Here is a 15,490-nt window from a genome sequence, read left to right on the forward strand (position 1 = left end):
TTAAGCCTGCTCTGCCAATGCAGGGAGTACAGGTTCAGTCCCTGGGTGGGGAACTAAGATCCCACAGGCCGTGCAGTACTGCCAAGAGTTCTTTAGAAAGCTGTAATGCAAGCCATATAGGTAATTTCTAAATCTTTAAAAGCCACATTAAAAAATTAAAAGAATGGGGGAAACTAACTTTTAAAGGAAATTTTATCCAACCCAACATATGGTCATTTCCACATGAAATCAACTAAAAAATCATTAATAAATATTTTACATTTTTTTGTTTCAACCGTGTAGCAAAGTATGCATTAGAAACTCAAAGTATATATTTTATACTTAAAGGAGTTTGGACAAATCACATTTCAAGGGCTCCAGGAATCGTATGTGCCCAGTGGCTACTGTGTTGCTATAGGTATAGAAGATGGTAATAAGGAGATTTTGAACAGGAGCCCAGGGAAATTGTGTGAGGAAATAAAACTAGGAATTAATGAGAAAATGTTGCTGACAAGGGCTGAAAGGGAGCTGGGTGGGAGGGTGGGAGGGAGACTGAGAAGAGGATGGGGACTCAGAATAAATTTCCTTATGTGTTTCATTGGTCAGTGTTTTAAAATAGATAATACAGGGTTAACTTTGATAGCAACTTTGCTGGAGAAATATGATTACAACTTGTAGTCTGAAAGAAATGTATAAAGACAAGCAGTTTGGTGCCTTGCCTGGTGGTCCAGTGGTTAAGAATCTGAGCTTCCACTGCAAGGGGCATGGGTTTGATCCCTGGTCAGGAAAGTAAGATCCTGCATACCCTGCTGTGTGGCCAAAAAAAAAAAAAAAAAAAACCCAAAAAACAAAAAGAAAAACCAAGACTAACAGTTTACTGGTCACCATGAGTCCAATTCCTCAGGAATTCCTCAAGAACTGGACTCACGTGAACCTTGGTTTTGATGGTCCAGAGTTTTTTTTATTCCCTTATCATCTTCTTAAAGTCTTTGAGAGACTTTCTCCCCCTAAATCATTTCAGTGTCTCCATCAATCTAAAACAATCATCCAAATAACAGAATGAGGAGGGGTGGGTGGGAAATAATAAGGCTGAATTATAATACTTATAATACATGTACTGAGTTTAGGACAGAAGTGTGGGAGGCTTACGAGAAAAGTGGAATTGGAGCAGATCAGTGCGGACTTGACTGGAGCCTGAGGAGCTGGCCTACTTAGAAACCATTGCACTGAGTTCATTTTCAGGGGAAAGTGAACAGGAAGGGAGAGTTAAAAAGAGATTTCTTGCCAGAGAGTCAAATGTCAGAGGACTCAAGACAGTTCAAGATGTATTCATTTCCACTGAATTCTTTAAAAAAAATTTTTATTTATGTATAGTTGATCTACAATGCTGTGTTACTTTCATGATTCAATTATACACACACACATATGTATATATATTCTTTTTCAGATTCTTTTCCCGTAGAGGTTATTACAGAGTATTGAGTAGAGTTCCCTATGCTATACAGTAGGTCCCTGTTGGTTATTTATTTTATATATAGTAGTGTGTCTATATTAATCCCAAATTCCCAATTTATCCCTACCTCCCCTTTAACTTCCACTGAATTTTGAATTGAGTGATAATTTTTTTAAAGTTGTAAAAACAGAAACAGACTCACAGATATAGGGAACAGACTTGTGGTTGCCAAGAAGGAAGAGACTTGTGAGGGATAGATCAGTTGTTTGGGATTAGCAGATCCAAACTATTATATATAGAATGGATAAACAACGAGGTCCTATTGTATAGCACAGGGAACTATATCCAATCTCCTGGGATAAACCATAATGGAAAAGAATATTAAAAAGAAATGTATACATGTGTATAACTGAGTCACTCGGCTGTCCAGCAGAGATTGGCATGACATTATAAATCAACTATACTTCAGTAGAAAAAAATGTTTTTTAAAAAAGGTTGTTAGGATGGATTTTAGTGGACATTATGTTACAAGGATCATAAAAGAATAAAACCTAGAGATCTTCAAGAAATGGTGTCAGCTATCTATTGTGAAGAATGGTTTCTGCTTTGTCTGGTTCCAAAGCCATGGTGGCCTGTGTCTCCTCCCACCCACCCCCTGATTCTTTGCAGACCCTCAACTGGAGGAAGAGTCATCAGGACTCTGGGTACCATTCAATATTTGACAAACTGAAGGATGCTCCATTAAGTACTTACCTGGACTCCTGAACTATGAAAGAAGCCTCTCCTTATAGAGAGATGTAAGGATTGGGCCAAGGCTAAACTCCTCTAACTTCTATGTTGTTGATGATTTTTATTTTTCTCTTCTTTAGTTAATAGGGAAAGGAAATTTGGAGATGGAGGGGCAGAAACACTTGAAGTCTAGGATGAAAGGTGAGTGTTTGTGAATCTCTTGGGAGACTTAAACTTTAAACTGCCAGTTGAATTGGCTTATAATGCTTTTCAGATCTCCTTTGTGGTAGTTTCCTTCTACTTTTTTGTATATTCATCCTATTAATTTTTGAGAGTTTGATACTGAAACTCCAACTGAAAATCTTCATTTATCTACTTAAAAATAATTGTAATGTATAGTGGAACTCTATGTAACTTTGTTCTGTGTTTTCCAAGTCTCCTGTAAGTTTACATTACATTTGTAATGTAAAATTGTTTTTACGTTAATTCAACAAACAAAAAAGAAAGAAAGAAAAAAGAAGAGAGACAAGAAAAAACTTGAAACTTCTAGGAAACAGTTCTTATACTAGAAGCAAGAGCAGGAGTAGCAAGAACAGAACAATAACCACAGATCAGAAAAATGAGAAACAACTCGCCCGTGGTTGGCTCCGGGAGACGTGCAGACACAGGGCTGGACGTCACTGGTGGGTGAGTGTGTACTCTTGTGCCTGAATATCCCCTCTTCTCTTTCAGGACTGAAAGGCTCCTTCTCTCTCCCACTGACCTTCAACTCCAGACTAGCTCCTGATCCTTCCCTGGTGGTCTATGCTATTTTTCCCAATGGCGGTGTCATAGCGGACAAAATCCAGTTCTCAGTGGAGATGTGCTTTGACAATCAGGTAAAATGGCAGTTAAGGCGGGTGAAGGAAGGTCTGGGGCGAGAGAGGGAGCTTGTGTATCCTGGGGGTGGAGGGAGATAAGGCAGGGCCACTGGGGAAGGCAGCGGGTAATGTTGAAGCTGGATGTCATGTTCTGTATCTTTAGCTTGGTTTGTTGAACAGTCTCTCCTTCTTTTAAAAGGTCATGCTGGGAAGTCACATGTCCTGTAGACCTATTCCATAAATTCTCTTTCTACTTTCCATCTTTTAAACTTTCTGTATTATTCTACCATGCTGCTTACTTTTTCCAACTGTATCACAAAACACTGCTTCTAAAGGGCAAGACTTTACAAAGAAAAATCAGTATAAAAGTGAAGGACTTGGGGGGAATTCCCTGGCAGTCCAGCAGTTGAGACCTCATCTTCCAATGCTGGGGGTTTGGGTTCAATCCCTGGTCAAGGAGTTAAGATCACACATTCTTTATAGCCAAAAAAACCCAAAATATTAAGCAGAAGCAATATTGTAACAAATTCAATAAAGACTTTAAAAATGATCCACATCAAAAAAAGAAAAAAAATGACAAAGCGACTCTAAAAAAAAAAGTGAAGGAGTGGGCTAGGGACCGCACTTAGGGCATATGGCTGATGGCTGTTTCTCCTCCTCTCCAGCCTGATCTGATCCCCATGTTGTCCTTTTCTCTTCCCCAGGTTTCCCTTGGCTTCTCACCTTCCCAGCAGCTTCCAGGAGCAGATGTGGACCTACAGCTGCGGGCAGCCCCTGGGTCCCTGTGTGCAGTCCGGGCTGTGGATGAGAGTGTCTTGCTGCTTAGACCAGAGAGCGAACTGAGCAATAGTTCGGTGAGTGGCCTGCTGACATGGCAAGAGGGGGTCGACAGAGAAGACAGACCGGCTGCATCAGGATAAGAGATGGTTTCCAGGGAGCAGGAAAGAGAGTCTCAGGGAAACAGTGCATCACACAAGGTGGAGGCAAAGCTGGTATGGACATGAAGGTAGAAATGATGATATGGGAAATTCCTGGAAATCCAGTGTTTAGGACTCAGGGCTTTCACTGCTAGGTCCCAGGTTCAATCCCTGGTCAGGGAACTAAGATCCTGCAAGCTGCTTGGCATGCCCCAGCCCCTGAGAAACACGATATGAGAAAGGCGTGGTTAATATGATCATAGGGATCAGTAAAGATGAAATAGGAGATAAGGATCAGATTATGAGAAAAGATGAACTAGAGGAAGGGGTTTAGGATGGAAGAAATTCTGGAGTAATGAGGACAAAGAATACAAGGACAGTAAACTGTGCCCACAGAATCTGAGAGAAGTGATTTCACTGTGTCAATATTTCATTTGCTTAAGAAAAAAAGATTAATTTCCTTTCCTGTCTTTTCTCAGGTCTATAGGATGTTCCCACTCTGGTACAGTCACTACCCCTATCAGGTGGCTGAATATGATGAGTGTCCAGGGTTTGACCGATGGAACTTTCCGCGGCCCCTCATTGAGCTAGTACCTGAGGAGCGTTGGAACAATCGTTTTGTCATGTGGAGGCCTTGGAGCTCTGAAGAAACAGACCTTTTCAGTCTTTTCCAGGTGGATGTTCTTACCCATTCTGTTCTCATAGAAACAATGGTGGTGGGTGGGGGAAAGGAAAGTCCCTATTGACAAAAGCATGTGGGCTCAGGTGGGCACTGACAGGGGCAAAATCTTGAAAGAAACTCCTGGTGGGCAAGGAGCCTCTCTTGGTTCTTATGCTTGAAGAAGTTTCCCACATGTGAGGCCATACACCTGTCCTCTCTCTGGGGTCTGCAAACATTGACTTCCATGGGATCCATACAGAAGGAAACACACACACACACACACATACACACAAAGAAAGGTAGACCAGAAGTCTCCTACTATTATGAAAGATTTTGCATTTATTTTATTAGCAAAGGTTTGGGATGCTTTGGCCCATGTCTGGCCATTGGGTCTCTGAGGTCAGGAAGCAGGTCTTGTTCATCCTTTGTGTTCTCTCTAATACTTTATCCTTCAGTATATTTTTGAGCCTGATACACTCAATATATTTTTATTGAATTAATCAAGCTGATATGGTCTCTGCCCTCAGAAAATTCATTTCAAATCAAATAATAAGGATACAGTGGCTAATATTCAGGAGAAGTATTAAACATATCAAACAATGAAGTAAGTGGAATACTACTATTTAGCCAAAAAAAAGAAGGGAATCTTGTCACTTGCAACAACCTGGGTGGACCATGAGGGCCTTATGCTAAGTGAAATAAGTCAGATGGAGAAAGACAAACATTGTATGATCTCACTTATATGTGGAATTTAAAAACAACAGTTATTTAGTTGCTCAGTCATGTCCAACTCTTTTATGACCCCATGGATTGCAGCCCACCAGGCTCTTCTGTCATGGGATTTCCCAGGCAAGAATGCTAAAGTGGGGTGCCATTTCCATCTCCAGGGTATCTTCCTGACCCAGGAATCAAACTCAAGGCTCCTGCCTTGCAGGTGGATTCTTTACCTCTGAGCCCCTGGGGAAGCCCAATGATATTGTGTAGCATACTTGAAAGTTGCTAAGAGAATAGATCTTAAAAGTCCTCATCACAAGTAAATAATTTTTTGTAATTATATATGGTGATGGATGTTAATTAGACTTATTGTGATGATCATTCTGCAAAAACGTATGCATATGTGTATATATACATATGCATAATACATACATATATATGTATATAAATACAATGAAATAAGTTTCATTGTGAGACTTTCATGCTGGCTGGAGTAGAAGTGAACCAGTCTTGGTGGTTGAGTATGGGTCTCACAATTAATAGGCAAAGAATGTGTTGGTTCAACCCTTTGAGGGTGAAATTTCTAGGCAGTAGCCCTTGTAGTAAGGGAGAGGACCCCCTCTAACACTTCATTCTCTGGTCCCTTTGGTGCCTATCAGAACGTGGGCCTGAAAATACTGTCCAATGCCAAAATCAAGAGGCCAATAGATTGCGGTCACCAGAATTTAGAACACAGCTTGATGAAGGCTGGAGGTAAGCTGCCTCTGATTCACTGAAATATTTAGAATCACAGAACTCTGAGAGCTCCCTCTTTGCCTCCTCTTCTTGCCCTGAGCCTCTAGCCAGGATGATAATGGATTGTGGGTTATAGATGCAGGTAGTTTCCCCAAGGATTTCACTCTCTGTGGGGATGGCTTTTGAAGCCTGAAGTTCTTATCTATTCATTCTTTGACCAAACATCCCCACCTGTCACTTTCCCCAATAGCCTTGTGACCAGTCAGTTCCTCAGCGGTCCTTCCTCCTCATCTATGATTTGCATGTTCTCTGCTTCCCTCTGAATGTCTTGCTAGTAGTCCCTCTACTTTGACTTATCCTGTGACATAAGTCTTCTGCTTTTTCCCTTATTCCTTAGAGACGAATGATATTCGTACAACGGCTTTCAAGCCAACTCCATTAGTTCAGCCAGAAGATTCTCAGGTTCGCCAGTACTTCCCAGAGACTTGGCTGTGGGATCTGTTTCCTGTTGGGTAAGTGATACCTCAAAGGTATAACAAGATTATATATACAGTGTGGAGTCAGGAGGGAACCCAGACTCAGATAATTTTTTAAAATTAATTAATTTGACTGTACTGGGTCTTAGTTGTGGCATGTGGGCCCTTTAGTTGCAACATGTGGGATCTAGTTCCTTGACCAGGAATCAAACCCAGTCCACCTGCATTGCGAGCTAGATTCTTAGCCACTGAACCACCAGGGAAATCCCAGACTCAAATAATTTCTAATGAACCTAAGTTTCTTTTTTTTTTTTTTTTTTGAACCTAAGTTTCAAGCCAGAGAATAGCAAGGAAAGATAAGAAAACCTTCTTAAATGAACAATGCAAAGAAATGGAGGAAAGCAATAGAATGGGAAAGACTAGAGATCTCCTCAAGAAAATTAGAGATACCAAGGGAACATTTCATGCAAAGATGGGCTCAATAAAGGACAGAAAGAGCGAGGACCTAACAGAAGCAGAAGAGCTTAAGCAGAGGTGGCAAGAATACACAGAAGTCTCAAGCCAAGAAGGTTTAATGGAAATATGAGAATGTTTTTCTTTCCCTGGTTTCTTAAACAATAGTATACAATCATTCAAAACAAATCCACACATCTTCACATTTGCACAGTGCAGACAGGGCAGGGCCACACCAACAGAAAGGCACATCTTGATGTTAGTTTAGTTTGTGTTCACTCCTTTCCTGCTTGTTCTGACAAACCATAAGGATGCGTATTCTCACAGATTCGGAGGGCACTGGGCTGTCTTACAGATATGTTTACACACATACTGCCTCCCCCAATCCTCAGACACACACTTTTCCCATACTTGTACAGCCTTACTTGAAGACTCACACTCTGAGATTCACTTAGGCCTCCAGTCCAGTTGCTTTCCCCTCACCCCCATGCACAAGAGCAACAAAATAGTCACTTCTGCAGGCGAATTTATAGGTGAATTCTTGCGTCCTCACAGCTACTCGGGGGAGGAGTCTGTCCACATCACGATTCCTGACACCATCACCACGTGGAAGGCCATGACTTTTTGCACCTCCCAGTCCAAGGGTTTCGGCCTCTCACCCACTGTTGGAGTGACTGCCTTCAAGCCGTTCTTTGTTGATCTGACGCTCCCATACTCAGTGGTTCGAGGTGAATCCTTCCGTCTGACTGCCACCATCTTCAATTACCTGAAGAAGTGCATCAGGGTAAGAGCTGGGGATGTAGGAAGCAGGTATCAAGCCCCTACACTAGAGGCATATGCATCTCCCCAGAGAAAAAGATGAGACATCAGTGTCTTGGCCCTCCCGTCTTCCCGACCTTCTGTGCATTGTCTGCTTTACTCATATCCTTTATTATTTTTTAAAACTTATTTTAGTTAATTGATTTATTGTGGCTGTGCTGGGTCTTTGTTCCCACTTGGGCTCTCTCTGGGAGGCTTTCTCTAGTTGCAGTGAGTGGGGGCTACTCTTCACTGTGGTGCGCGAGCTGCTCATTGTGGTGGCCTCTCTCGTTTCGGAGCACAGGCTCCATGCGGGTTTTAGTAGTTGCAGCATGCGGGCTCAGTGGGTGTGGCCCCCGGGCTCTAGAGCACAGGTTTTTGGTACATGAGCTTAGTGGCCCCTTGGCACGTGGGATCTCCTCAGACTAGCGATCGAATCTGTATCTGTTGCATTGGCAGGTGGATTCTTAACTGCTGGACCACCAGGGAAGTCCTACTCACATCCTTTATCTTTCAAATATCCTCTTCAGGTTCAGACTAACCTGGCTAAGTCAGAGGAGTACCGGGTAGAATCGCAGACAGGCCCTCAGGCCTCCACCTGTCTGTGTGCTGACGAAGCAAAATCCTATCACTGGAACATCACGGCTGTCAAACTGGGTAAGAGCCGGACGTGGCCGGTAGGCAAGGAGAGCATAGAGGTTAGGAATGCTGTCCTTTCCTCTACTACATTTGCTTTCTTTTCTCCTTCCTCTTCTGTATATTTGCCTCTATTTTTCGCCCTCTTAAGTCTAGGTTATAAATAAATGAGCAAATATTCTTTGATAGACGACTCCAAATTATCCACATCGGACTATTTCAAGTGTGAAAGGGTGAGCTTTTAAAATGTACACAAAGGACTTCCCTGGTGGTCCAGTGGGTAAGGCTCCACACTCCCAGTGACCAAGTTCAATCCCTGGTCCGGGAACTAGATCGCACATGCTGCAGCTAAGAGTTCACAGGTCACAACTAAAAAAATATCCCGTGTGTCCCGCCTGTCACAATGAAGAAGATCAAAGATCACAGGTGCAGCAACTAAGACCCAGTGCAACCAAATAAATAAATATTTAAAAAAATATATTTATGGCAGGACAAGGAATATAGTTTCATGTTACTAGTCAGACACTAACTATGGGCCAGGCATTATCCTAATTGTGTTACATGAATTAACTCATTTAATCATCACAATATGGGCTTTCCTCACGGTGCAATGGTAAAGAATCCACCTGCCAGTGCAGGAGACACAAGAGACCCAAGTTCTATCCCTGGGTTGGGAAGATCCCCTGGAGAAGGAAATGGCAACCCACTCTAGTATTCTTGCCTGAAAAATTCCATGGACAGAGGAGCCTGGTGGACTATAGTCCATGGGATCCCAAAGAGTTGACTGGTCGCATGCACATGTGGACACACACACCCCGACACCCACACCCCCCCCCACACACAATCATCACAATAATCCTTTCAGATGTCATTTGCTCTCAGATTAAATCCTTGCAACTCAAACTGTAATATTTGGATGAATTAGTGATCTACTGCTGCTTAACAAAGTACCCTAAAATTTAGCAGCCTCAAAGAATATTTATTACCACAGTTTCTGTAGGTCAGTGATTGGTATGGTTTAGCTGGGTGCCTCTTGCTCAATGCCTCTCATGAAGTTCAGCCAGGGCTGTGTTCTCCTCCAAAGATTTGCCCAGGAGAGAACTTATGTCTACGGTCATTCAAGAGCCTCTGATCCTCGTGGGCTGTTAGAGTGGAGGCTGCAGTTCTCGGCCTCAGGTGTTGGTTGGTGCCTCCCTCTGTTTCCTAACCCATGACTCTTCCCACCAGACTGCCTCCTGACATGACAACTGGCTTCCTCCTCAGTGAGTGTCTCAATGGGAAAAGGGAACCCAAGACAGAGCTACAGTCTTTTTTTGGCTGTGCTAGATCTTCATTGCAGCTTGCGGACTAAGTTGCTCTGCAGCATGTGGGAACTGAGTTCTCCAACCAGGGATCGAGCCCACATCTCCTGCACTGGAAGGTGGATTCACAACCACCAGATCGCCAAGGAAGTCCCTGCGGTCTTTTTTAAATCAGTCTCAGAAGTGACATCTCAGTGCTTCTGCTCTATCCTCTTCTTTAGAAGCAAATCACTAAACCTAGCCCACAAGCAAGGGGACTAGATGACACAGGAGTGTAAATATCAAGATACAGGAGTTGTCAGGGCCCCTTTGAGACCACCTACCACACTAGACCAGCATCAGTGACTCCTGGAAGCTTGTTGGAACTGCAGACTGTGGGCCCCACCCCAGATCCACTGACGCAGAGCTCTTATTGTAACAAGCCAGAGCCTCAGGCGACTGGCATGCATCAAGTTTAAGAAGCAACAGTCTAGTGGGGAAGAGACCTCATTGGTACCTGTGCTAATGGGGCCAATATCTTCCTTTCCCCCCTTCTCTTCTCAGGCCATGTAAACTTCACTATCAGCACGAAGATTCTGGACAGCAATGAACTCTGTGGGGGCCAGAAGGCATTTGTTCCCCTAAAGGGTGGGAGTGACACACTCATCAAACCAGTTCTGGTCAAGGTGAGTTTTCCGGAGGTCTAGCTTCGGAGGCAAAGGCAGCTACCAAGGGAGGGATGTTCAGCGTGTGTCCGACCGCATCAGTGAGTCTGTTGCAGTATTCTAAGTCCAGCTGTCATTAGGTAGCTCACCTTTATCCTTCCCTGAGCCATTTCTGCTCTTAAATACTTGCTAAACCCATACCAATGGCCTATGAAAGTGTCTAATACAGCACCTGTCCTTTTTTTTTTTTTTAAAGAAAGAAATGGAAAATTTTATTCAAGCCAGATTTGAGAATTATACCCTGGGAAGAGCTTCTCAGAAAGCCCTGAGAACTGTCCCGCACTTTGGAAGTGAAGGCACAGTTGCATGAGTTTTCTTTGAGACAGAAGACTATATATCAAATGATACATTATTGACAATTTACATAATCTGGATATAAGGGTCATCATAGTGGCTCCTGTGACCCCTTATAAGATTAAGAAGGAATGTTATCTTTTTTAAAAAAATTGGAGTATAATTGCTTTATAACGTTGCGTTAGTTTCTGCTGTAAGGCAACAGGAATCAGCTGTGTGTATACATACATCCCCTCCCTCCTACTCCTCCCTCCCACCCCTCTGATACCTGGTACTTTGGAGACACTCAATGAATGTTTGTTTCTCTATGAAAATCCCTGATGTCTGCATTAGCTGTGTTGTGTCACCTTGAATTCCATTGTCCATCCTGTCTCCTAGAAGTGTCCCAAACTTGTCTTTAGCTCCAGCCCAGAAAGAGTCTTACTGAGAGGCCCCTCCCTGGGTTGAAAAGGAGTCCTTCTGAAAGTCAAAGAGAAGCTCTATTCTCTCCAGTTGTGAGTGAAGCCCTCGGGGCACAAGCAGGGCCTCTTCTTCCCATTTCCCTTCCCTTTCCTATCCCTCCAGGGCCACCTGCCCTGATACTCCTCTGGTTGTTCTCACCCATCCTTGTCTCTTTTCCCGTCAGCCGGAAGGAGTCCTTGTGGAGAAGACACACAGCTCACTGCTGTGCCCGAAAGGTGGGTGAACATAGACAGGGGTTGATATGAGATTTCCCTTAGCAACAGATTTTCTTAGGCAAAAGGAGGAATCTACAGGACAAGAGAAAAATAGGAGAGTCTAGGGGTACCATTCCCAGGGGAACCAACTGGCAGAGAGGCAGGAAAAGAAGAGAAATCGTACAGCACAGTATGGTGCTGGCTGGAATTTATTTTTAGCAAAGACCGCTATGAATAGTAATAAAAAAAAAAAATCTACCTCCAACCCACAGAAAGCAGTGGTTACAGGAAACCCTGGGTGATGGCAAGTTTTTTCTATGGTTTGGGCTCAAGAAGCCCCACTACTTCCACCTTTCTCGTGTTTTACCCTTTCTCTGCCCCTCACAGGAAAAGTGGCTTCAGAATCCATCTCCCTGGAGGTCCCTCAGGATGTTGTTCCTGATTCAGCCAAGGCTTATGTCACTGTTCTGGGTAAGCAACCAGAGATTCTTGGCTCAAAAAGGAAAAAGTGGGGCCAGCAGCTATCAAGGTGTGGTGTGAGTTGAAGCCTATGGATCCATGTGAAGGAAGGTGTGGTAGACTAGAAGAGACAAAGGAAGAAGAGCTTATTTTACAAACTGGTCACATACAGCCTATGCAGTACGGATGGGATTATATAGACATATACCTGGTTAAAAACAGAAATGAGGGACTTCCCCAGTGGTCCAGTGGTTAAGACAACATGCATCCACTGCAGGGGGCCTGGGTTTGATCCCTGGCCAGGGAACTAAGATCCCACATGCCACAAGCCAGGACCCAAAAAATAGAGAAACAAAGACAAAAAACAGAAAAGAGACTGGGCAAGAGGAAGTTAAAACTCATTAAGTTTTATATGTATTTAGGTTTAGGTCTATAAATTGGGTAGAAGGGAGACAAAATGTTTGTGGTAGACATTTAAAATTAGAACTTTATCCATTTGAATATAATTTTGGAAAGATTCAACCATGTTTAAAAGGATATTGCCACTTCTTTGGGCAAGGAGAGGGAGCAAGTAGGAAAACATGAGCTTGAACATTGTAAAATTGTATCAAACTGGTTTAGGATCTCCATTATTAAATGGATCTCCATTTAATAGCCATGTGACTTTGGATAAGTTAGTGAATGATTTTGGTCCCTCTTTTCCCTTATGTAAGACAGGGATAATAACCTACCTCTCAGGATTGGTGTAAAGAATAAGTATAACATAATATAAAGTTCCCAGCACAGTATCTAGCACATAGTAGAAGGCTGTGTGTGTTATTCTTTCTTTACTCTTACCCCCTACCCAGATCCCTTCCAGGTTAAAATGTCCGTTTTGTCTGTGTTTGATTCTGGTATAGCACTCACCTTCCTGAATTATAACTCACTATCTTTCTGTGTCTTCCACACTGCATCGAGGACTCCTTGAGGATAAGAGCCATGTCTATTTATTTACTTAAAATTTTTTATTATTTATTTTTTGGCTGCCCTGGGTCCTTCTTCCTGCACGAGCTTTCTCTTACTCTCTAGCTGTAGCGCACAGGCTTCTCAGTGTGGTGGATTCTCTTGTTGCGGAACGCGGGCTCTAGGGTGCCCGGCTTCAGTAGTTGTGGTGCATGGGTTTAGTGGCCCCAAGGCATGTGGAATCTTCCCAGATCAGGGGGATCAATTCCCTACATTGGGAGGTGGATTCTTTTTTTTTTTTTTAATTGGAGGATAATTGCTTTACAACATTGTGTTGGTTTCTGCCATACAACAGTGTCAATCAGTCATAACTAGACATAGGTCCCCTCCCTCTTAAACCTCCCTCCCACCTCCTTCCCCATCCTACCGCTCTAGATTGTCAGAGCACCTGCTTGAGCTCCCTGTGTTATAAATCAACTTCCCACTAGCTCTCTATTTTACATATGGTAATATATATGTTTCAATGGCAGGAGGATTCTTAACCACTGGACCACCAGGGAAGTCCCAAGGGCCATGTCTTTTTCATTTTTGTTCTTAGAGCAGTTCTTGCAGTTGACATTCAGGACATATTTATACATTCAAATTGAGCTCAATGACTAAAATGAAGATGTTCATGAATCACTTACATCAGGCTTCCTGGCTTGTGAAGTATATGGAGGAGTCAGGAAATTTAATGTGGAAAAGCGTGCCAGGAGGGTGTGTGTGTCTGAGTGAGACGTGGTGATTTGAAGGGTGATGTAGTTATATGCAATGGAGGCAGGTTTTGTTACATCTCTCATCAGCGTTTTAAAGCCTTGCACTCCTTCAGGTGGCCTATGTACCTGTCTGTGTATTCCAGTACCTTGTACAAAGCTAATATTATAGTACTATGTTATAATTGCTTATAATAAATTAGAATAGTGACATAGGGACTTCCCTGGTGGTCCAACAGCCAAGACTCAGAGCTCCCAATGTAGGGGACCCAAGTTTGGTCCCTGGTCAGGGAACTAGATCCCACATGCTGTAAGTAAAAGTTCACATGCTGCAACTAAAGATCCTGAATGCTGCAACTGAGACCCAGAGCAGAAAAATAAATAAGTAAATATTAATATTAAAAAAAAAAAAAGAATTGTGGGACTTCCCTGGTGGTCCAGTGGGTAAGAATCCACCTTCAAAGCAGGGAAAGTGAAACGTGAAAGTAAAAGTTGCTCAGTCATGTGTGACCCCATGGACTATACAGTCAGGCCAGAATACTGGAGTGGGTAGCCTTTCCCTTCTCCAGGGTATCTTCCCAACCCAGGAATGGAACCCAGGTCTCCTGCATTGTAGGCAGATTCTTTACCAGTTGAGCCATAAGGAAAGCCCAAAAATACTGGAGTGGGTAGCCTCCCCTTCTCCAGGGGATCTTCCTGACCCAGGAATCGAACCGGGGTCTCCTGCATGCAGGCAGATTCTTTACCAACTGAGCTATCAGGGAATGTGGGTTCAATCCCTGGTCAGGGAACTAAAATCCCACATGTCTCTGGGCAACTAAGCCCACATGCCACAACCAAAGCATAGCAAAAAAAAAGAAAGGAAACCAAAAAAAAGCCAAAACAAAAGAATTGCAGTGTATTGTAATTGCTTGCCCCACTGACTATGGACTCTTTGAGGTGGAGACTGTTGTCCCTGGGGTCACAGAGTAAGGACTCACAAAATGGTAAATAATATGTGTTCACTGGGGTGCTTCTCAAGTGGTGCTAGTGGTAAAGAACCCGCCTGCCAGGGCTGGAGACATAAGAGATGTGGGGTCCATCCATGGGTAGGGAAGATCCCCTAGAGGAGGGCATGGCAACCCACTGCAGTATTCTTGCCTGGAAAAATCCCATGAACAGAGGAGCCTGGTGGGCTACAGTCGATGGGTTCTCAAAGAGTCAGACACAACTGAAGCGACTTGGCACACACATATTAGTTGAATGATAACTCTTCAGGGTTCCTGCTTCTCCCACCACCTTCTCTCCCTCTCCTTTTGGACCCCAGGAGACATCATGGGCACAGCCCTGCAGAACCTGGACAAGCTGGTGCAGATGCCAACTGGCTGTGGGGAGCAGAACATGGTCATCTTCGCACCTATCATTTACGTCCTGCAGTACCTGGAGAAGACAGAGCTGCTGACGGAGGAAATCTGGTCTCGAGCGGTGGGCTTCCTGAAGCTGGGTGAGTTGGCTCACCCTTTCTTCTTGGACACTTGCTTTGGGGCCTATGGTTGGGTTATTAAGACACAGGGAAGTTCCGTGTCTGAAGTGTCCCTCATCCTTGCAAGCCATGGGAGTGTTTTTTGAAGTTGTCGCTGTCCTCTAAAACCACATCTGGCTTCCCAGGGTACCAGAGGGAACTGATGTACAAACACAGTAACGGCTCCTACAGCGCCTTTGGGGAGCAAGATGGAAATGGAAACACATGGTAATGTTGCCCAATTCCCAGTGAGTTCTGCTCCCCAGAGCATAATTCCAGAACCCTCTGGAATTATTCCTCTACCCTCCCCTTCATCCCATTCTTGCTTTCTATCCTCTACCACTTAAAACATATTTTTAAAATAATTTTTTTTTAAATTTATGGCTGTGTTGGGTTTTTGTTGCTCTGTGGGCTTTCTCTAGTTTCGGTGTGTGGGGTTTCTCTTGTTGTGGTGTGTGGGTTTCTCTTGT

At 43.5% G+C, this 15,490-nt stretch overlaps 1 protein-coding gene across 2 annotated transcripts in view; it reads left to right on the forward strand.

Moving 5' to 3' along the window:
• Window positions 1-15,490, forward strand: part of A2ML1 (alpha-2-macroglobulin like 1) — a 45,875-nt gene that overhangs the window by 16,002 nt on the left and 14,383 nt on the right. For both annotated transcript variants that reach the window (XM_043880889.1, XM_043880890.1), the window contains exons 13-25: window positions 2,302-2,362; window positions 2,894-3,039; window positions 3,726-3,875; window positions 4,418-4,612; window positions 5,973-6,066; window positions 6,446-6,560; window positions 7,533-7,761; window positions 8,306-8,432; window positions 10,256-10,377; window positions 11,336-11,387; window positions 11,754-11,837; window positions 14,826-15,002; window positions 15,167-15,248. In XM_043880889.1, coding sequence (XP_043736824.1) covers window positions 2,302-2,362; window positions 2,894-3,039; window positions 3,726-3,875; window positions 4,418-4,612; window positions 5,973-6,066; window positions 6,446-6,560; window positions 7,533-7,761; window positions 8,306-8,432; window positions 10,256-10,377; window positions 11,336-11,387; window positions 11,754-11,837; window positions 14,826-15,002; window positions 15,167-15,248 — 1,634 coding nt within the window. The remainder of the gene's footprint in view (window positions 1-2,301; window positions 2,363-2,893; window positions 3,040-3,725; window positions 3,876-4,417; window positions 4,613-5,972; window positions 6,067-6,445; window positions 6,561-7,532; window positions 7,762-8,305; window positions 8,433-10,255; window positions 10,378-11,335; window positions 11,388-11,753; window positions 11,838-14,825; window positions 15,003-15,166; window positions 15,249-15,490) is intronic.

The sequence above is a fragment of the Cervus elaphus genome, chromosome 22, assembly GCF_910594005.1.
Source record: "Cervus elaphus chromosome 22, mCerEla1.1, whole genome shotgun sequence".
NCBI lineage: Eukaryota > Metazoa > Chordata > Mammalia > Artiodactyla > Cervidae > Cervus > Cervus elaphus.